The following is a 24,033-nucleotide window of genomic DNA, read 5'->3' as shown; positions in this document are numbered from 1 at the left end:
TGTCGAGATGCTTTGATGCAAGAAGTAGCACTTTAAATTTGATGGACTGGATTAATTTATCCAGGGAGTGCTTGCTGTCACGACCCAAAATTTTCCACCGACGGGACCATGATGGCGCCTAACATTTCACTTTCTGGGCAAGCCAATGCTAGAGAATCATTAAACCAATTCCTTATTCTCATTCAGTAATTAACAATAATTAACTAAGATGAAATATAATAAGTGCGGAATATCATAAAACTGTATTAATTACTGCTACCCGGATCTGGAGTCACAATTCACGAGCATTCTAGAATTTACTGCAAGCAATAGTCTGGAAGAAATACAATTGTCTGAATGAAAGAAACAGTAGAACAAAAAAGATAGACGGGAACTTCAAGGTCTATGAACGCCGGCAGATCTACCTTGAGTCTCCGGCCAGCGGACCAATAGCAAAATCTCGATCAACCCGAGCCGGTATCAAAATCTGTACAGAAAGTGCAGAATGTAGTATCAGTACAACCGACCCCATGTACTGGTAAGTGTCGAGCCTAACCTCGACGAAGTAGTGACGAGGCTAAGGCAAGGCACCTACAAATGAACCTGTACAATTTAACAATGTATATACAAATAACATAAATGAAAAACTAAACAGGAAATGTCGGGAGGGGAACATACTGAGGGGAATACAAGATAAAGAACTACAACAAAATGATCACCGGAGCAGTCAATATACCATGAATCAACAGGAATAGTGAATACAGTAAGGAAAAATGCACGGCATCACCCTTCGTACTTTTACTCTCAATCTCACCATAAAATTAATAGAAACGGCACGGCATCACCCTTCGTGCATTAACTCTCATATCATGGCACGACATCACCCTTCGTGCTTTTGCACTCACAATATGGCACGGCATCACCCTTCGTACTTTTACACTCACAATATGGCACGGCATCACCCTTCGTACTTTTACACTCACAATATGGCACGACATTACCCTTCGTGCATTAACACTCTCCCTTACCATAATGCAATGCATAAATAACAACAGGGAGATAGAATAACAAGTACAAACCTTACTTCAATATTTGGTTCCACAATATAAATCTCAACTTTTAAATAAATACTCGATTACCAAAAGAAAATCCGCAAATATGATAATGACGATCAATTTAACAACACTAGTATAACGCGTAGCAATTAGGCATAGGAAGAGACAATATAAGAAAACGGAAGAAACATGGAAAAACAGGTAAATTGGCAGCGCATAAGTACTCGTCACCTCACATATACGCCGCTCACATGAATTTCACTTAGCAAGTAATCTAAGGTTTCTAATTCCCTCGAGTCAGGGTTAGATACAATACTTACCTCGCTCCGAAGGCCACTTAATTCTCAATCACAACCTTTCCTTTGGAATTCACCTCCAAACCACTCGTATCTATTCAAATATGACTCAATAATATCAAATATTGCTAAAGAAATCAATTATATTGCATAAATTAAATTTTTCAAAATTTCCTCCAAAAAGTTGAAAACTTGACCCCGGGCCCGCTTGGTCAAAATTCGAGGTTCGGACCAAAATACACTTACCCGTTCACCCCCGAGCCCAAATATATAATTAGTTTTGGAATCTGACCTCAAATTGAGGTCTAAATCCTCAAATTCCCGAAATCCCTAGTTTCTACCCTAACCCCTAATTCTACCATGAAAACTCTAGGTTTTAGGTTGAATTCTTGTAAAATGAAGTAAAAGATTGAAAGAAACGAGTTAAGGAACACTTACCTATGATTTGGGGAAGAAAATATCTTTGAAAAATTGCCCTAGGCCTCCTATCCTTTTTAAACGAGAAGAAAAATGGCTAGAGTCCAAATTAAATGAACTCACTGCCCAGCGACCTTCACACCTGTGCATCCGCACGTGCGGACAGGACGTGCGCTTCTACGGAAAAGGACTGGGCCAACTAGGGCTGGACCTGCGGATAGGGTTCCATTTCTATAGTCCCGCTCCTGCGGAGCGACGTCCGCATCTGCGGAAAAAATGAAGTCCAGGCTTTGGTCACACCTGCGGGGCTATCGCTCGCACCTGCGACCAAAGGCTTGCAGGTGCGGGCACACCAGATTTGGTGCACCAGCAGCCTTGTTGAGGTTTGAACTCAACTCGTGCATCGCGCGAATGGCATCCGAGCCCTCGGGGCTCCAAACCAGATATGCACGCAAGTCGAAAAATATCATACAGACTTGCTCGCGTGATCAAATCTCCAAAATAACACCTAGAACTACGAATTTAGCATCAATTCAAATAAAATTCTCAATAACACTTTAAAGTTTCTATTTTCTCATCTGGACCTCCGAATCACGTCAAATAAACTCCGTTTCTCACCAAATTTCACAGACAAGTCTTAAATATCATAATGAACTTATAACGGGCTCCGAAACCAGAATACAGACCCGATACTAACAATGCCAACCACCAATCAATTCTTAAAAATAATTAAATTTTCAGACTTTTAATTTTCATCAAAAATTCATAACTTGAGCTAGGGACTTCCGAATTCGATTGTGGGCATACGCCCAGGTCCCATAATTCGGCACAGACCCACCGGGACCGTCAAAATACAGATCCGGGCCCATTTACCAAAAATGTTGACCGAAGTCAACTAAAATCAACTTTTAAGGCAAAAATTCTTATTTTCATTAGTTTTCAACATAAAAGCTTTCCGGAAACATGCCCAGACTGCGCACGTAAATCGAGGAGGGTAAAAATGAGATTTTTATGTCTTAAGAGCGCAGATTCGAGTTCTAAAACATAAGATGACCCTTTTAGGTCATCACATTCTCCACCTCTAAAACAATTGTTCGTCCTCGAACGGACATAGAAAAGTACCAGGGCTGGCGAAAAGGTGGGGATATCTACTCCACATATCGGACTCGGACTCCCAAGTAGATACCTCAATAGGCTGACCTCTCCACTGCACTCGAACTGAAGGGTAACTCTTTGATCTCAGCTGGCGAACTTGCCGGGCTAGAATTGCCACCGGCTCCTCCTCATAAGTCAAATCCTTGTCCAACTGGACAGAGCTGAAATCAAACACATGGGACGAAACGCTGTGATATTTCAAAGCATGGACACATGGAATACCGATGAACAACTGCTAAACTAGGTGGCAAGGAAGAGAGTGCAAAATAATCAGCTACATCCAAATGTATGAAGTCTAAATTATCTTCAGAAATAAAATTTGCTTCAGCATTTTTCTCTGTCTTCTTCAGGGAGGCTTGATACAGCTCAACCAGGTGCTTTGGCGTACGGCATGTACGTGACCATCGCCTTTTTCCTCCACATCTATAGCATGCATTTTTTGGCTTTGCTGCTTGCACCGCTTCATGCCTTTGTTCCTTCCTTTTCCACTGTTGGTGGTGAGGAGGGTTCTTTGGTGCATTATTATTACCACGATTAGAGTTTCCTTCCCGACCACGGCCATGACCACGACTGGGGCCACGTCCTCTTCCACGCTTAGCTTGGTGGAAGTTCGTCTCATTCACTTTAGGGAATGGACAATAACCAGTAGGTCGGCTTTCATGGGTTTTCATTAATAGTCCATTATATTGCTCGGCTACAAGAAGATGTGAGATAAGTTCAGAATACTTTTTGAATCCCATATCTCGATATTGCTACTGCAGGAGCACATGAAAGTTTTCTCCAACATATCATGATCAGTAATATTGTCACCACATAGTTTCAATTAGAAAATAATTCTGAACATAGCAGATTTATACTCACTGATAGATTTAAAATCTTGTAGCCTTAGATGAGTCCAATAATAACGTGCCTGTGGAAGAACAACCATCTTCAGGTGGTCATATCTATCTTTCAAATTATTCCACAGTATGACTGGATCTTTAACAGTAATATATTCCATTTCCAGGCCCTCATCAAGGTGATGGCGTAGGAATATCATTGCTTTGGCACGGTCTTGGTTTGATGGCTGATTTTTATCTTTGATGGTGTCTGCTAGACCCATCGCATCAAGATGAATTTCGGCATCAAACACCCAAGACATGTAGCTTTTGCCCGATATATCCAGGGCTACAAACTCAAGTTTAGAAAGATTTGATATTATTTAGAAAAAGAAAGTTCGTACCTCTGATACTTTCAAAGTATTTTCTCGAGATGACAGAGTCTCGTGCTGATAACGTGTTATGAAGTAAAGACAGTAAAGTAAAGACAAGTATAGAGAAACTGATATATTATTCAAACTTCAAACTTATGTACATAATGAACTGAATTCTCCTCTATTTATAGAAGAAAGGAAGCTGTTGTGTAAGCTACTACTGCAAGCTGCTGTGTAAGCTACTTGTAAGCTGCTGTGTAAGCTGCTTGTAAGCTGTTGTGTCAGATATAGATAATCTTCTACCATGGGTAATATTTATCCATAACGGAGTACCGAAAGGATAAACTTCTTCAGGAGGCTTATTTCCAATTGAGTACTAAATAGATAAACATATTTACGGCAGAGCCTCATATGGAATAAGCTTCTTCAGAAAGCTTATTTACAATGGAGTACTAAATGAACATCCATAATATAATATATTTATAACAAAAGTTGGTTAATAAGAAAATTTTTGGGAATTTTGGTCATTCTCGGCATGATTGAGATGCTTCGTTTTAGAATAAGGTTCAGAGATCAATGTTTTATATATCGTGTCTGTGTCTATTATTTCTTGTTTAATGTTACCTTGTTCCATCGGTAGCTGATTTAATGTTATATCTAATATTGGCTAAAAGGTTAATATGTAAAATTCAATTTTTTTAAATAATGTTCGGTTGAATCATTCACGACCCAAAACTCGACCGTTGTGATGGCACATATCATGATACTAGACAAACCAACACTCATACACACCCAACACTTTTAAATTCAGAATATACTGAATAATGTCATAAAACTGGATAAAAGTGTCACGGCTCGATACACAAGTTTCCCAAAATGAGGGTGTCACGTTTGATATACGGTCTAAGAAAAAAAATATGGGTGTTTGAAAAAAAAAAATCAAACTCAGAACTCTGCTATTCGTAAATGTGCTAGGGTTCAACTCATCAAAAATGGGAAGAAGATTGTTGCTTTTGTCCCCAATGATGGTTGTTTGAACTACATTGAAGAAAATGATGAGGTGTTGATCGCTGGATTTGGTCGTAAAGGACATTTCCTGGTGTTAGGTTCAAGGTTGTGAAGGTTTCTGGTGTCTCTCTGCTGGCTCTCTTTAAGGAGAAGAAAGAGAATCCCAGATCTTAAGTTGCCGTCTTTGCCAAAATACTTTTAAGCATGTAACAGGCTATTAGCTATCTTGAGTTTGTGAACAAACAGTTTTTGATCTAGGTATTTTTGTACTGGAAATTTTGGTTCTTTTCTAAAATTCATATTTTGTTACCCTAAAAAAAAACTGAGGGTTAGGGGATAAGAGTCAAGGTCTGCGGACGCCAATGTAGCTACCTCGATAGTGTCCGAATGACTGAAAACTCTAAGAATCAGCAACCACCGTGCCCGGAAACACCGAGATCTGCACACGAAGTGCAGGGTATAGCGTGAGTACAACCAACTCAATAAGTAACAAATCTAACCTTTGGACCGAAAGTAGTGACAAGCTCGAACATTACAGCCCACATACAGAATTAACAGCACGGAAATTTATGAAAAATATGACAGTAATATCTCAAAAATTCATCATTTGCAGGTAACAGTACAAGAATTTAGACATGCTTCCAGGTTTAGCAATTAAACTCAGAACGGATAAAATATGCCAAGTTTGAATGATAAAAGGAATATGACATCTCTATATCTACATGCCAATATGCATATCATATGTGTTTAAACACAATGAAAGCATCGCGTACTCACACTCTCAGAGTACTTAACCTGACTGTATCAATTCTCACTCATCACACTCAATCACTCAGCATTGTACATGATAGATCTAGCCCAAATGCAATTAAATCCAGGGCAGATCCAACCCAATGCAAATGAATCAATATCAACTGCGCTCACTGTGGGTGTGCAGACTTCGGAAAGGCAGATCCAGTCCAAGCGCTATAATAAGCCAAGTTCTGGCATGAATCAATAAAGTCTGATGCGGCGTGCAACTCGATCTCATAAATATCACTCACAATAGGCCCCCGGCCTTACTCAGTAATCAATCTCTCCAGTCTAGGGCTCACAACACTCATGCTAAGCAACCCAAATCAATGATACGAGATGTGATAATATACGATAACAGAGACTGAGATATGATATGTATCGATGAATGTGACTGAGTACATAACTGCAATTAAGCAAATAACTCAACAATAAAAAACGACCATTGTGGGTCCTAATAGTACCAACATATAGCCTAAACATATTTTCTAGTATAAATCACAGTTCAAGTGCTCTAACACATAGAGTACAGTAATAACGTTCAAATAAGATAGCTACACAGTTCCATAGAATCAACTAAATCACAATTACTACGGTGCACGCCCACACGCCTGTCACCTAGCATGCGCGTCACCTCAACACGAATCACGTAACACGTAATTCAGGGTTTCATACTCTCATAACTAACTTTAGAAGTGTTACTTACCTCAAACCGTACAAATCTCTACTCTAACAAGCTCTTGCCTCATGAAACGGCCTCCGAAAGCCTCGAATAAAGCCATAAACAATTCGATACGATCAACTCAAGCTATAGGAATCAATTCCATATGAAAATGCTAAGTTCTTAATCAAAAGTCAAAAGGTTAACTCAAAAGTCAACCCTCAAGACCACGTCTCGGAATCTGATAAAAGTTACAAAATTCGAAAGCTCATTCAAACACGAGTCCAACCATACCAAATTTATCAAATTTCGACACCAAATCGTCACTCAAATCCCCAAATTTAACTCTCCAAATCCCTAGCCTCAAACTCCCAAAAATCCACCTTAAAAACACACAAACTAGGTGAAAAATTCAATGGGGAAACAATATTATTGAATAAAAATGATCACAAGTGACTTACCTCAAAAAATTCCTTCGAAATCCCTCTCAAAATCGCCTTAGCCCGAACTCGAAATGTCCAAAAATGATTAAAACCTCGAAACCCTTCGAATTTAAACAATTCCAGAGGTTCCGCTTCTGCAGTACCGCTTTTGCGGTTAAAAATCCGCACCTGCGAATTTACACTCAACCCCTGACCTACAACTTTTGCGGCCAAAGGCTTGCACCTGCCAGACCGCACCTGCGGCCCCACGTCCGCATCTGTGCACCGAGAGCCAATTTCAAAATCTCGCACTTGTGACTGTTGTTCCGCTTCTGCGGACTCGCAGATGCGCTCCTCCCTCCACACCTGCGATACTCCCTTAGCCAAACCAACCTCGCTTCTACGTCACTCCAGTCGCACCTGCAACCAATCCCCTCACAGGTGCGATCACACCAGAAGGTCTACAGCTTCAACAATGCTTCAAGTTCCATTTTTTATTTGTTAACCATCTGAAACCAACCCTAGGCCACCGTGACCTCAACTAAACATACCAATAAGTCCTAAAATATGATACAAACTTAGTCGAGGCCTCAAATCACATTAAACAACATAAAAAATACGAATCGTACCTCAATTCAAGGCTAACGAAAACTAAGAATTTCCAACTTCTACAAATCGATGCCGAAACTTATCAAATCACATCCAATTGACCTCAAATTTTGTACACAAGTCATAAATGACGCAACAGACCTACTCCAACTCTCGGAACCAAAATTCGAGTCCGGTAACCACAAAGTCAACTCTCGGTCAAACTTCTCAATTTTCAAAACTTCTAATTTCCAATTTTCGCCATTTCAAGCCTAAATCAACTACGGACCTCCAAATCACTATCACGACACACTCCTAAGTCGAAAATCACCTAACGGAGCTATCAGAACCATCAAAACTCTATTCCGGAGCCATTTACACATAAGTCAACATCCGGTCAACTTTTTCAACTGAAGCCTTCAAACCTTGAAACTAAGTGTCTCAACTCATTTCGAAACATCCCCGGAACTGAACCAACTACCCCGACAAGTCACATAGCAACAATTAAGCATAAAATGAACAAGAAAATGGGGGAAAGGGGCTACAACACTCAAAACGACCGCATGGTCGTTACCGAATCTAATCTTGAACTCATAAAGTTCAAATCTTGACTCCACCAAAAAACATATAAATATTCCTTGACAAACTTATTTCTAATATATTGTTTCTTTTTTAAAAACTTTTATAAATACCAATTTCTAACAACATAACACAATTTTTTGTAATTTCTTGAGTTCAATCAAAAACCTGCTTCAGATCATTAAAGTCGAGAATTGCAGCTAATATAGACCAATTTGAGATGTTTATTTAGCCCTTAACACTTCTAAAGTAGTAAGCGTAGAGTCAAGTCAAAAGTCGTTCACTCATACCATAGAAATTGATAAATACTTACCCGTACTTACACCAAACGAAGTAATTTTAACCTTTCCATTTAAAAATTACGTTGAGAAAATACATTGCTTGACCTTGGTTAGAAAAACAAATCTATTTCATTTATTAGTTTGGTGTAAACACCGAGTGTGAATATAAATGTTCACTGTTTAATAAAGAGAGGGAGGGGGGGATATGAAGAGTTGCACCTAATCTTCCCATACTAAAAAAAAAACTATGCTCGGAGCACAACAAAGAAAAATGCAATTGACAAAGTCTCAGCAGCATTTCAGTACATCTGATTATTGAACAATTAAAATAACAATATGCTAAAGGTTATGTTACTACTATAGCCTAAGGCAATTGGCATCAGATTTATTCAGATAATCAGTAGTTTCTAGTCTTCATGTTGAGTTAATCGCAGTTTAAATTAAGAGAAAATACGTTTGCTCAGTTCACACCATATATCCACTTCTCATCATTGCTTGTATATTTAACCAACTCTTCTGGTTTGAACCATAGTTTGATCTCATCCTTGGCAGTCTCGGGTCCATCGCTTCCATGGATGATGTTCCTGTAAAGCAACTCGTGTTAACGGCAATATGCAACAGCACAAGAAGACCAAAAAAGGCAGGCGATGCACGAAGCATCTCGCATTTACGCAAGGTCCGAGGAAGGGACACACTCCAAAGAGTATGCTGTAGGCAGCCTATCCTAATGCAATCATCAATGACTGATTCCACGATTCGAACTCGTGACTTATAGGTCACACGGAGACAACTTTACTGTTGCTCCAAAGCTCAAGAAGACTAACTATAGAATTAAGGCAAGAAGTTTTTGTACCTTCCGACTACAACAGCTAAGTCACCTCTGATTGTTCCAGGTTCTGATTTTTGCGGATCTGTCGCTCCAATAAGCTTCCGTCCATATCTAATTACTCCCTCGCCTTCCCATACCTAGAGATTGATTATGGAATTACTTAAAGCGAATCATTTTGTCAAACAAGTAAATTTAGACTTGGCTAAATTTCTCTAACCATTGCTACAACAGGGCCGGAGCTGAGGAAATCACATAGGCCGTTAAAGAATGGTCTCTCCTTAAGGTCATGATAGTGCTTTCCGGCAAAATCCTTAGATGGAACAACAATTTTGATCGCAACCAACTTGAAACCTTTGCGCTCAAAGCGCGATACGATTTCTGAAATCTGCAATGGTACAAAACTCTCTAAGCCAATTGGAAAGAGAACTAACATCTGCATAGCGCATAGGAGTCCAACATACTGTTCCAACCACTTAAGTGAGAATGAAGGAAAAAGCATATTACAGGAATTTATAAGAAATAAAAGGAAGCAGCATTCTAACCCTACTTAACATACCAAGCCCCTTTGTACTCCATCTGGCTTGATGGCGATGAAGGTACGCTCCATCTTGTACGAAAAATATTGTGTGATGTTAGTTGTGACAAAAAATGAAGATGATGACAAATGCAAGATATAACATCTAACATCTCAATCAAGGGGAAATTAGTTAAGATAGTGTACCTCAGCAGCATGTGCTTCTTGCTCCTGGATCATGTAAGCTATATAATAAAGAGAGAAACAAAACAAATGAAATCAGATTATCATACAGAAAATTCAAATTTTTAGTGAAGTTGCATTTTCAAAATGACACAAACTTGAGCGGCAACATTAATTTAACATAGATAAGTAATAAGATATGAACCTGCTGCAGGAAGGGCGAGGATTCCCGAAATCCAAGCTCTAGATGAATTTCCAGAGTCAGTCCTGCCATATGAAGCTAAAGAAGGCACAACTCCTCTCAAAGAAACTGTGGCTGCTGCAGCCACTGCTCGTCCCCCTGCAAATAGGACAAGTATATTCACACAATCAGGGGCGGAGGCAGAGTGCGGGATGTCTTAAGAAATCCATTGAAATGTACAACTTATTAATTTAGAACCCGGTAACTTAGAAGGATTACAATTTCGAACCCATAAGGTTCAAATTCTGGTTCCGCCTCTGTACGCAATTACTTGTTTTTCTGCTTTGATAGTTAACTTATCGCTCAACAAATGTAAAGGTAAAGACCACTAGTAATCAGAATCAATCAGATCTATCTCCTCCATTGTTCCATAAGACTTAAAATTCTCAAATATCCACTAATCATTGTTTCCTCTAAAACATAAACACCAATCTACTGAAGGAAGTGGAACACCGGCGAGATATAAAAATAGACATGCCAAATTGCAAATAAATGAATTACAATATAGATATAAAGACGAGTATCAACCTAAAAGCTCAAAAACTTAAATATCATGATTGGAAAGCTCAATGCTTCCCCGCCGGCAGATCAAACTCATCACGATGCTAAAGGTAGCCATAGGAACATCTAGGATTTCAAATCAATACATCACATATATGCACACGTGTATACGGGGTAAATTTCACAAATGGTCATATAACTATGATTTTTTTTCACTAAATTCATATAACTTTGTTTTCTCACATAAAAACCATATATATAACTATGATTTTTTTTCACCAAAGTCATATAACTATGTTTTCTCACACAAAAATTATAAAACTTGAAAAATATATTTTTTATTAGTATTTTCTTATTTTCAGTCTAATAAATAATAATTCAATTAAGTCTAATAAATAATAATCCAATTAAAATAGGGATGAGTCAACCCGACCTGGCCCACCCGACCCAATACTCATATATAAAAATTAAAATAATACTAAAAGTGAATAGTAAATCCTTTAAAACATAATGCTTCTATCTTTTATTTATTTTTTCAAGATTTTTATTCAAATCGATATCATTTTTATTTCAAGTGCTCTCTAATTATACCTTTTATTTTCTTATTTTTTTTAATAGAATCTCATGAATTCCGAACTAAGTTTCTTATGGTAGTATTATTTTAACTTACGTATATGAGTATTGGGTCAGCTGGGTTGGGTCATTCCTATTTTAAAAGAAAAATATAAAATTAATCGGTCGACCGAAACTAATTGCATTTGCTAGACAAAATATATATGGAATGTGCATATTATATGTATATAATACACACACACACACACACACACACACACACACACACACACACACACACATATATATATATATATATATATATATATATATATTATCGGCTATTATTTTTGAGAACGGCTAAAAATATACTCATATTTCTCCTATTTTAATTGGATAATTATTTATTAGATTGAAAATAAAAAATAAAAAAACGTAAAATAAGAAAATATTACTGAAAACTTTGTTTTTCGACCATTATGATTTTTGTGTGAGATAGTGAAATTTTTATGATTTTTGTGTGAGAAAACAAAGTTATATGACTTTGATGAAAAAAAGTCATTTTTATATGATTTTCGTGTGAAAAAACAAAATTATATGACTTTAATGAAAAAAAAAATAGTTATATAACAATTTGTGAAATTTGAGCTCGAATATCAATGAGGATTTGATATCGATATGTGCACCACACACACATTGATAAATTTTTAGAGCTTAAGTTCCGTGCACCGGCATTTTAAAAGATAATTCACTCATGATGCAAGCATAACTGGCTGATTACTCGACTCAAACCCGTGACCTATAAGTCATACGAAAATAACTTTACCGTTGCTACAAGGTTCCCCGTCATAGATTCATAGTGCAAAAAATATTTACATGGTCGGTGCATATTAGATACATCCAAATTTTTATATACATTTATAAAAACGACCTCTTTCATGAGTGAATAAATTGAAATTAAATAGAAATGGAACAAAAATTTACCAGAAAAGGCACGAGAACGCTGCTTAGAATAAGCAGAAAACAGAGATTTAGTAGCTCGTGAAGCAGATCTGCAAATCTGAGAATTCATCTTCAAACAAAATTCAAATCTAAACCTTAAAATAAAAACAAATCTAATGCACTCTTTTGTGAAGAGTGAAATGTAGAGAAGGAAGAAAGGAAAGAATGGAATAGTGATCAGTGACTGAGTGAGCTTTTATTTTGAGGTAACTGATTTGGAAAGTATTGTTAATGCACACGTGGTTCACGCGCTAAAGGGGTGTGTGGGAGAAGAGAGTTTGGGCTTTGATTGGGTCAAATCTTAACCGAAGTTGTTGGAATTTGATTGAATGAATCAGATTCGTTGTTTTGTAGTTACGACTTCGTATCTATATATGTTGCTTTCTCATTAAATCTGAATCACGTGTTTGTCTTTTTTTTTTATTTGACGTTAAAAATATATTTGCACTCAGTGTTGATGTCAAATCAATATATGCACAACGTGTATTGGCATAGTAGATGAGGTTCGCCCGTGCATAGCACGGGCCAAATATTTTAAATTTTGATACAGCTCAGAGAATTTATGTCTAATCTTTAGTTGCACGTACGATTTGATCCCAAAATAGGAATACATACTCTAGAATAACTATACTTTCACTAATACATAAGTACAGTTCCATTCTTAGTAAATAGTGACAAACATTAAAGACCACCTACTATTTAGAGCATGCATATTCAGAATCTGTGCATTTAGGAACAATAAATCTCACTCCCTAATGAAATTAAATTTACCAAGGTAAACCATACAAAATGATAGATCAAAGTCACTATTTGTTCATGACTTGGTTTTTGAAATATCTTCTGCTAGGAGGTAGCTACTATAACTGCATGACTAAGTTACCATAGATAACACCAGATAAATTGATGATGCAAGTCCTTCATACATCTTTGTCCAAACTATATGCTTTGATAGTTACTTGGTCTTAAGAAGCGTCTTTACTTAATTGCTTGAATTGGTTGAGCAGGGTAAAAATGTCCTAACTTCAGGAAGTCTATGAATATACGGTATGACAAGAACACCATAAGCCTCCTCTAAAAGTAAGTAACTTCTTCATCAACCTTTTAATTTAAAGTACATTACCTTAAGAAAGACTGACAAAGAAGAAATGCACCAATCATCCGTCAGTAAAAGGGTATCTTAGAAATAAAATATACCCCCTTGAATAAATTAGATTTTTGTGACTGACAAGATACTGAGCATGCACAATTCATAACAAATCAAGGTTGTGATTGGAATAATTTGCTTAAATCAAGCAAAATAATTAAATAATAGTTTGTATAAAAAAACGACACATATAGCATAAAGTAACTATTTTCACTAGCATATTGTTACCAATTGAAGCATGTGTATAACTACAACCTAAAGAAAATAAAATAAATAAACTGAACGAAAAAAAGCACAACCAACACTACTGTTTCAAGGAAATACTTCTAAGTGATTTAGGTCGTACCATCTTACTAATAAACATAAATATATAGAAAATATTATGCTGAGAGATTGAATGAAAAGAGGTACCAATATAATTAGTCAAGAGCCATTACCATTTGAACTGATAGAGGAGGAGAGGAGCTTTAAGTCTTCTGCAACCATGGTAAGTAAATTTTGCTCAGAGTTTCGCTTGCTAGTTTTAATCTGCAAACAAAGAAAAATAGAACTTGAAAGCACTCATCACAGAAGCATGTTTATAAGACATACTTCATATATGTTAAAAGATTGCATATATGTGAGTGTATTTATATAAATATACATGAAACATATAATCCTTGTGTATTTCATGTACTGAAGTAAAAGTAGAACAAACCAAATGGTCAAGTGAATTAGTCCCTACCAAGTATGCTAAGATGGTATATCAATCCACCACTTATACTTTCACACAAACATTTAAATGAAATACAAACTTAAAGTAAATTCCAAGTATATTATATCAACTTTTAGGTGAATCGCAATAAGAAAGAACAGAAAAATGTAGCATATGCTGATTCAATATCTAGTTACTTGAAAATCTTATTTCACGGCATCAATAGATAATAACACCAACATTGATGTTCCTAGAATGAACCTGCATTCCAGTCATGAGTTAAAATAATAGTAATACAGGAACAACCAGATTCCAGAACCAATAGTTTATGAGCTATAACCAGATAAATATTTGGGCATAATTTGTTACTTTATATACTGTAACACCAAATCTCTAATGTAACACGAAGAGTACTTTTTAGGCGTTACACTTTCATGCTGCCTGGCAAAACCTTCAGGTTTCATTGGAATTAAAAAAATCAGTACGTTAAAAGATGATCTCGAGCATAGAAACGTTCAGAAAGAATGCTTGACTTCTTCTGAATGCTTGACTTCAGGAGCATATATTTCAAGAGATACATGTCCCAGAAAGAATATGGTACTTGATTTATTAGTTACTCTACATAAATGAATAAGTAATAAAAGCAAAAATAACCAAATAAATAGCTAAGAATTACAAATCAAGCACCATAAATCATGCCGTGGAATTTGGTATATGACATCTAATAGTGTGGGAGGCTTATTATGGAAGCTTTAAAAATAAATTTGTAAAAGATCCATGTATGATTTAAATGAAAATTATGGGTGGTAATATGGCGAGCTTCATGTTCAAATGGAAACTGAGGCTAATGTTGCTTAAGCGTATCTACTTGTTGATATTAAGAAAGTGGCTAAAGCAGAGGAGAAAGTTGCTGCTTATAACTTTTGTGACTTGGTATATAAGCACATGTGAAAATTAATGAAGAAAAAACCTATGTGGTTAGTCAATAACGCCTTATCAGTTATAAGAAGCACTGCACTATACTGATACTAACTCTATAGTTTAAGTTCTGTCCTTGAAGAAGCCTCTTCCACTGAAGTTGGTTCATGGCTTATGAAAGCCCTAATAAGTTTTCCAAATCTGTAAATATTTTAAATTTGCTGAGTAGATATAGATCACTGAGAAGGCATCTTATTTTTCTATTATATAGAAAGAGCAAAGATGGTCGACCACTGACAACAACAACAACAACAATCCAATAGAATTCCACTAATGGGGTTTGGGGAGGGTAGTGTGTACGCACACCTTACCCCTACCCCAAAGGAGTAGAGAGACTGTTTCCGAAAGACACTCAGCTCAAGAAAACAAAAAGACAAAACGACAAGACGAAACAACATTAGTATCACCACAACAATCATAGAAAAAATAGGAACACCAGGAAATGCAGAAGAAAGAAGCAAAGCAAAAACGATAGCTAGTAAATAGGACATGCACTGAAAAGCGAAGTAGTAAAACACAACATTGTCACTAGCTACCCTAGACAAAAACTCTACGTGGCCAGTCCCACAATGGTATGAAGTAAGTCAAGACTCAACTACATCCTAACCTACAACTCTAATACTCGACCTCCACATCTTCCTATCAAGTGTCATGTCCTCGGAAATCTGGAGCCTCGCCATATCCTGTCTGATCACCTCTCCCCAATACTTCTTACGCCGCCCTCTACCTCTTCTCGTGTCCTCCACAACCAGCCGCTCACACCTCCGTACCGGAGCATCTGGGCTTCTTCTTTGAACATGTCCGAACCATCTAAGCCTCGCTTCCCACATCTTGTCATCAATAGGATCCACGTGCACCTTCTCCCGAGTAACATCATTCCTAATCTTATCTATTCTAGTGTGCCCGCACATCCACCTCAACATCCTCATTTCTGCTACTTTTATCTTCTGAATAACCACTGACATCATTGCAAATCTATCTTTATTTAAGAGCAAAATGGTAATTACATCACAACAATTAAAATAGAACTCTAGAAATATCCCTTTTTCTTTCTCATCTCTAACAAAAAAAGAGCACCATCGGCTCTTTTCTTCATCTTCTTATCCAGGTGAGCTTTCCTTTTACATTTTGCTGAAATTTCTCTTTGTTGTCTTTGATCTTTTCAATTTTTGGTCTACCCATGTTATATTTGTGTTAATTTTGCCCGTTTCTTTGTAGAACTCCAGTCTTTTTTGCTTCATTGTTGTTTTTTTAACATAGTCTTTTTGATTTTCTAATTTTATTAGGTCGTCCTCTCTGTATTTCCAACGACAACTTCTTGTTTCTCTCCCTCTCCATCTCCCTCTCCCTCTCGTGTAATTCTTGAGGCTAGCATATACATTCTTTTTATTTTTTTGTATTGCTTTCAAATATGTAAAGAAGATTTTTGTTTTCTCATAAATAAGAACTCTGTAATTGAACTATGATCAGATTTTAAAGAAGTGTAGCTATACTACAACATCAATTGATTTTTATTTTCATATTACTATATATAATTTGCTATTAACTGGTATGATAGTTTTTTTGGTCCGGCGCTAGAGAAAATATGCTTATGCTCTCTCTTTAATTTTGTTTATAGGAGATTGTCTTTACTAAAAACTTAATCTTGATATAATACTCCAATCAGAAGTTGTAGTATATTAGCATAATGAAAAATAGCAGAAAGTTACAGCACTCTGAAAACTGACCAAGCCTAAAAGTGCTGACTTAAAGTCAATGTGGAACTAATAGTTAAATTTACGAGTTACTTTAAGAATTGAGGGTTTTGTAAAACTTTGAGTTCAATCAATCCTATGCATAAAAAAGTTGAATTGAAATTCCGTCTATATACTTTGAAAAATAATCTTGATGGTTTGGAACTTCCTTCTAAATCAAGGAAATAAAGTCATATCCAACAGACTGTGCACAAACTAAAGGACTAAGCGCCTGAGAACTTCAAGGTTTGAGGATTCCATGTTGAACTGCTCCAATGGGTCTTCAATTTGTATGCATTTTTCAAAATAAGGTATAAATGTAGCTATATTGAAGTTAATCATTTGTCAATTTAACAGTAACTTCAATATACCTATATTTATACCTCATTTTGAAAAATACATACAGATTGAAGACCCATTGGAGTAGTTCAACATGGAATCCTCAAACCTTGAAGTTCTCAGGCGCTTAGTCCTTTAGTTTGTGCACAGTCTGTTGGATATGACTTTATTTCCTTGATTTAGAAGGAAGTTCTAAACCATCAAGATTATTTTTCAAAGTATATAGACGGAATTTCAATTCAACTTTTTTTTGCATAGGATTGATTGAACTCAAAGTTTTACAAAACCCCCAATTCTTAAAGTAACTCGTAAATTTAACTATTAGTTCCGCATTGGCTTTAAGTCAGTACTTTTAGGTTTGGTCGGTTTTCAGAGTGTTGTCACTTTCTGCTATTTTTCATTAAGCTAATATACTACAACTTCTGATTGGAGTATTATATCAAAATTAAAGATAGAGCAGAAGCATATTTTCTCCAGCGCCGGACCAAAAAAATTATCATACCAGTTAATAGCAAATTATATATAGTAATATGAAAAGAAAAATTAATTGTTGTTGCAGTATAGCTACACTTCTTTAAAATCTGATCATAGTTCAATTACAGAGTTCTTATTTATGAGAAAACGAAAATCTTCTTCACATATTTGAAAGCAATATAAAAAACAAAAAGAATGTATATGCTAGCCTCAAGAATTACAGGAGAGGGAGAGGGAGAGGGAGAGGGAGAGAAACAAGAAGCTGCAGTTGGAAATACAGAGAGGACGACCTAATAAAATTAGAAAAGCAAAAAGACTATGTTAAAGAAACAACAATGAAGCAAAAAAGACTGGATTTTTACAAAGAAACGGGCAAAATCAATACAAATATAACATGGGTAGACCAAAAATTGAAAAGATTGAAAACAACAAAGAGAAATTTCAGCAAAATTTAAAAGGAAAGCTTACCTGGATGAGAAGATGAAGAAAAGAGCCGCTGGTGCTCTTTTTTTGTTAGAGATGAGAAAGAAAAAGGGATCCTTCTAGAGTTTCATTTTAATTGTTGTGACGTAATTACCATTTTGTACTTAAATAAAGATAGATTTGCAATGATGCCAGTGGTCGACCATCTTTGCTCTTTCTATATAATAGAAAATATACTTCTTTACTCGTTAATTATTTTATATTTTCACCTCATTAAATGATAAGTTAATACAGTTTGGTGTACACATGAGGGTAGGGGTGTACAAATGAAACCGACAAACCGCACCAACTCGATAATCCAAGTCGAACCGAGAAAAAAAAAATGACTATGGTTTGGTGTTGAAAAAAAAACCCAGACCATATTTGGTTTGGTTTGGTTTTAACTAAAAAAAATCAATCCGAAACCAAACCAACCCGACATTATATGTATAGAAATTTTAAATATATTTAATACATAAAAATATTTATGATAGTGTAGCTTATAAATATTTCCTAAGTTTTTTCATAGTTTTATCTTTTAACGTGTTATTTCAAGCTTGAGCTTATAATTTTTGTATGCTCCAATAAGTTTTATAGTCCATAAATGTTAGTAACTCAAATAAATCCTAAACCAAAATCAAATCAATACTAATGCTAATAAAAGACATTCAATTCAATTGTACTATGAATGAAAATAGTGTTGGATATCTATTTTTTAGTTTTCCCATGGTTTAGATAAAATGTATAACTTATTTTTATTTTAGTGTGTAAATAATATACTTATTAGTCATAATTTTAAATTATGTTTGTTTTCATTATGACTTATTAATAATATTTATTTTATGCGATTTTATTATCTTTATTGTTGAATATTTTAGTACAATGTCATGATTCATCTCATATTTATGTTATTTTATTGAAAAATACCTTATATAGTTTTGTCTTACTAGGATTAAAGAAATATTTGGAGTGATATTATCACTTATTTTTTCTTGTTTGATTGGTGAGTGAAAAACTTTTCCCGAAAAATATTTTCTAGTATTTGGTTAGAGAGTAGAAAATATTTTTTGTGGACTACAGGGTAGGGTTCTTTTATGCTACTCTTCTCATCCTTCACCCCACCCCCCTTCCCACAAGTCTCTAAGAATTCACACAAACCCAAAAGGAACTAATGTGCAGCTTTACTTTTTTACGTAAAATTAAAGTTGAAATTTGTGCTTCATAACTAAAAAAATACTCTTTTTTTGGTTGAAAAGGAAAGTACTCTTTCTACAACATGAAAATAAAGTACTCATTTTATTGAAATAAAAGTAAATACTTTTTCTATATCATGAAAAGAAAATATTCATTTTGTTAAAATGAAAAAAAAAACTTTTTTACATCATGAAAAGAAAATACTTTTTCTACATGAAAAGAAAGTATTTTTTTTGTTAAAATAAAAATAAAAATACTTTTTTATATCATGAAAAAAAATACTCATTTGTTGAATGAAAAAAATAATCTAACTATAACATGAAAAGAAAGTACTATTAATAATATTTTTATTTAGGGTAGGGGTGTGATGGAGGGGGTGGGATGGGTAGGTGGGGGTAGGGTGGGGTATGGACATGGGTTGGTGGGGATAGAAAATAGGGTGGGGAAGGTTGAGAAGGAGTTTTGAAAAATATTTTCCCTTCTCTTGATATGGAAAATATTTTCCTCTAATTGGAGGGAAATATTTTCCAAACATTTAGACCAACCAAACATGAAAAAATTAAAAAATATTTTCCGAAAAATATTATACACCCCTAGAGTGTACATTTTACTCTCTAACGATGTAATATATATTAAAATTACTTGAAAGTTTCACGCAAACAAGTGTCTACATTAAGGCCTCATTTGTTTGCACTTAATGAAGGCTTGAATCTTAATCATTCAGATCTCAGACATTAAGTGTGTTTGTTTTCAAAGTCTGAATCTTAATTATTCAGATCTTAATCAATAAGTGTGTTTATTTTTTTTTACTTCACAACTACTTAATGAGTCTGAATAGGTATGTATCATTAAGATCTATAACAGAGACTTAATTTCATTAAGATGCTATTATCCATATTCATTATTAACTGCCGCTACCGCCTACCATTATCAACTCCCACCATGCCACCCACCACCACCACCATCCTCAATCATAGCCGCCACCATTGTCGACTACCACCACCCACCATCCCCACCACTCCCACCACTATCATTAACGACAACCAACACTCTTCCACCTCAACTACCACAACTAACCACCCCATCACCATTAACAACTATAGCTGACACTGCCCATCATTATAAACTACCACCACCCACCACCATCTTCCTCAATCACAACTACAACCACCACCATTCGCCATTATTAAATATCACCATCCACCACCACCATTTTTAATTATAATAGCTACTACTACCAATCACCACTAGCTACTACCCTAAACTACCACCAGCCACCGCTTTTAGTCGGCATTCACAAGTACTACCGTTAGCCATCACCACCAGCAACTATCATATTTTAAAAATCTATATATTTTAGTGATATAATATTAGATTAATTAGTATTTTATTTGAATTTTATGTTTATTAATTTTCAGATAAACGTAAATTTTATACATTCAGATGTTAAAAATCAAACAGTCTTAATCATTTAGTATTCAGATCTTAATACACATCTTGACATTCAGATGTGTATTCAGATTCGAACGACTTAATCTTAATACACATTTTGATATTCAGACGTGTATTCAGATTCAGGCGTCTTAATCTTAAAAAAATAAATGATGCCTAAGTATGAGTTATGTAACGACCCGATCGATCGTTTTGAGTATTACAACCCCGTCTTCTCATTTAATGCTCAAATTGTACTTTACATTTATTGTGTAAATTATCGGGGTAATTGGTTCGGGTCCGGTGAGGTTTTGGAATGAATTGGAACACTTAGTTCCAAGATTTAAAGCTTAAGTTAAAATAGTGACCGGATGTCGACTTATGTGTAAACGATCTCAGAATGGAGTTTTGATAATTCCAATAGCTCCGTATGGTGATTTTGGACTTAGGAGCGTGTCCGAAAAATTATTTGGAGGTACGTAGTGGAATTTGGCTTGAAATGTCGAAAGTTAAATTTTTGGGAAGTTTGACCGGGGGTTGACTTTTTGATATCGGGGTCAGAATCCGATTCTGGAAATTTGAATAGCTTCGTTATGTAGTTTATTACTTGTGTGCAAAATTTAAAGTCATTCCGAATTGATTTGATGTATTTCGGCACAAGATATATAATTTGAAAGTTCAAAATTTATTAGGCTTGAATTGAGGTGTGATTCGTAATTTTAGCATTATTTGATGTGATTTGAGGCCTCGAGTAGGTTCGTGTTATGTTATGGAACATGTTGGTATATTTGGTTGAAGGTCCAGAGGGGCTTGGGTGTATTTTTGGATCATTGGTTGAGAGATTTATAAAGTTAAAAAATTTGGGAGTTTGGCCATTGTCAATATCGGGTCAAGGTGACCTATTTTCAGTGTTTTGAGTGCGCGAGCAGGTCCGTAGCATATTTTATGATTGAAATTCATATATGGTTTGTGTCCGGGATGTTCCGGATGAGTTTCGAAATGCGTTTTGAGCGAGTCCGGGCATTTCGGCACTCTAATATTGTTCTGGTACTTTCGGGGACGCGGACCGTGCATTTTTGGACGCTGAGGCGAAGGAGGAACGCGGACCGCACATTTTGGGGCGCTGAGGCGCTTAGAATTTCGCGGACCGCGGTTGGAAGTTCTGCAGATCCGCTGGTCCGACTTTGGAAGCCTAATGTTTTGATCTACAAGGAATTTTGAGATGATTCAAAAATGAAAGTTGTAGACCTTCGTGTCTAGTTTCCATAAAGGTAAAAAACTCATCATTTGGACATATGTAGAGAAAGGTTTGCCAAAATACTAAAGCATGGCAGTGCAGTCCCAGAATTTTGCGGACGCGCCAATTTTTCGCGACCGCGGGACCCGGGGCGCGGCTGCGCTTGGAATTTTGCGGACCGCGCATGGTGAGTTCAGAGAATGGGCTATATAACCGAGGCTTAGGTTATTATTTCATTTTTGGACCTTGGGAGCTCGGTTGGAGACGATTTTTCGTGGGGTTTTCAAGAAATTCGTCGGGGTAAGTGATCCTAACTCAGATTTGGTTAACATACATGAATATATCATTGTTTTCATCATGTAATCAGTAATTTGAGGTGGAAATTTGGGGGAAATTGTAGAAACTTCATAAAATGAGTTTTTGAGATTTGAACACCGATTCAGAGTCGGATTTGAATGAAATTAGTATGGTTGAACTCATAATTGGATGAGTTATCGGATTTTGTGAGTTTCGTCAGATTCTGAGACGTGGGCCCCACAGGTATTTTTGGTGCATAATTTCGGATGTTTGTGGAAATATTAGTATTTTGATATGGAATTAATTCCTATAAATTTTGTGGGCTGAATCAAATTAATTGTGACTAGATTCGAGCCGTTTGGAAATTGATATGCGCTGAGTGGAATTGCTGGAGCATTGCTTAGCTTGCTCGACATTGGATTTGGCTTGTTCGAGGTAAGTAACTCTTCTAATCTTGGAGCTGAGGGTATGAACCCTGAACATATGTATTATGTGAAAGTTTTGGGAGGTGACGCACATGCTAGGTGACGGGCGTGTGGGCGTGCATTATAGAAACTGTGACGTAATTCTTTCCTTGAAATTTTGTAGTCAATTAATCTTGGCATTTTCTATGTAGTTTTATGTGTTGAAGAAATTAAGCTGAAAATCATATTAAAAATTATGTTGAGGCTATGTACCAGTATTATTGGGACCCACAAAGGTCATATTACTGTGAATTATTGTGTTAAATTGAAAATTCATGCTCAGTCATATTCATTTCATTGCATATCATATCTCAGTCTCTGTTGTTATTTATTGATACATCATATCATCATTTTTTGGCTATTTTTCATGACATTGTGAGCCCAAGAGACTGGAGAGATTGATGACTGAGTGAGGCCGAGGGCCTGATTGTGAGGATGAGTGTGGATCGGGGGTGCCCGCCTGCAGCATACTTTATTATTATAGCACGTGAGTTGTCCGTGCAGCACGTGAGTTGTCCGTGCAGCACGTGAGTTGTTCGTGCAGATTATAGCGCTTGGGCTGAAGGAGCCCCTCCGGAGTATGTACACACCCCCAGTGAGCGCAGGTACCAACTGAGTGCGAGTGCCGAGTGCTGAGTGACTGGGAGGCAAGAGTGAATGTGAGGTATGCCCGAGTGGCAAGAGTGATTGTGAGGTATGCCCGAGTGGCACGAGTGACTGTGAGGTTTTCTCGAGGGGTTGTATATGAGTGATGTTCTGCCCGAGGGGCTGTTTATGATTTTATCACTGAGTTGCATCGTATTGGCATGCACACATGACATACAAGCATAGAGTTGTATTTTTCCTCATGTTGTACAACATCACTTCATTCATGATTTCTCACACATTTTGACAGATGAGCATAGTGATGCATTTGTTTTACACGGGTTATCCGGAAGGAAAATGAAATATCTTATTTATTATTGAAAAGATTTTGGGAGAAATTTATTGTTTTCAAACTATTCATATTTTTGGCAACTTCGGCAAACGATTTAGGTTTTCACTGATGTATTTGAAAGAAAGAACTATTATTTTTGAAATCATGATTTGGCTGAGTATTTTATCCTTGAGTTACTTCTGGTATTATTTGCTTTATATTGTTATGGATTGCTGTGGACTAATGGTTTTGGACCCGACCTTGGAGGAAGCTTGTCACTACTTTCAACCTAAGGCTAGGTTTGTTACTTACTCAGTACATGGGGTCGGTTGTACTGATACTACACTTTTGCACATTGCATGTAGATATTGGCTGTTGTTGTTGTTGTGCTCGATGGTTGCGGGATTTAAAGATTTACCTGCA

At 36.2% G+C, this 24,033-nt stretch overlaps 1 protein-coding gene across 1 annotated transcript; it reads right to left on the bottom strand.

Annotated features, from left to right (window-relative positions):
- Window positions 1-8,679: 8,679 nt before the first annotated feature.
- LOC107805583 (nucleoside diphosphate kinase 3-like) lies at window positions 8,680-12,430 on the bottom strand. Its single transcript, XM_016629652.2, has 7 exons — window positions 12,230-12,430; window positions 10,157-10,291; window positions 9,976-10,013; window positions 9,811-9,861; window positions 9,472-9,639; window positions 9,279-9,391; window positions 8,680-9,009 (listed from the first exon to the last, which is right to left on the bottom strand). Exons 1-7 carry the CDS (start codon window positions 12,315-12,317, stop codon window positions 8,886-8,888), a joined length of 717 nt encoding a protein of 238 aa, XP_016485138.1. The 5' UTR covers window positions 12,318-12,430; the 3' UTR covers window positions 8,680-8,885.
- Between the last annotated feature and the right edge of the window lie 11,603 nt (window positions 12,431-24,033).

The sequence above is a fragment of the Nicotiana tabacum genome, chromosome 15, assembly GCF_000715075.1.
Source record: "Nicotiana tabacum cultivar K326 chromosome 15, ASM71507v2, whole genome shotgun sequence".
Lineage (NCBI taxonomy): Eukaryota > Viridiplantae > Streptophyta > Magnoliopsida > Solanales > Solanaceae > Nicotiana > Nicotiana tabacum.
The sequence above is the reverse complement of the archived record's forward strand: the minus strand, read 5'-3'. Positions and strand labels throughout refer to the sequence as shown.

Coding starts and splice junctions, on each gene's coding strand:
- LOC107805583 (XM_016629652.2), bottom strand. CDS start 12,317: ATGAATTCTCAGATTTGCAGATCTGCTTCACGAGCTACTAAATCTCTG. Junction 10,292..12,229: donor GCGTTCTCGTGCCTTTTCTG/GTAAATTTTTGT, acceptor TCCTATTTGCAG/GGGGACGAGCAGTGGCTGCA. Junction 9,640..9,810: donor ATGGAGTACAAAGGGGCTTG/GTATGTTAAGTA, acceptor GTACCATTGCAG/ATTTCAGAAATCGTATCGCG.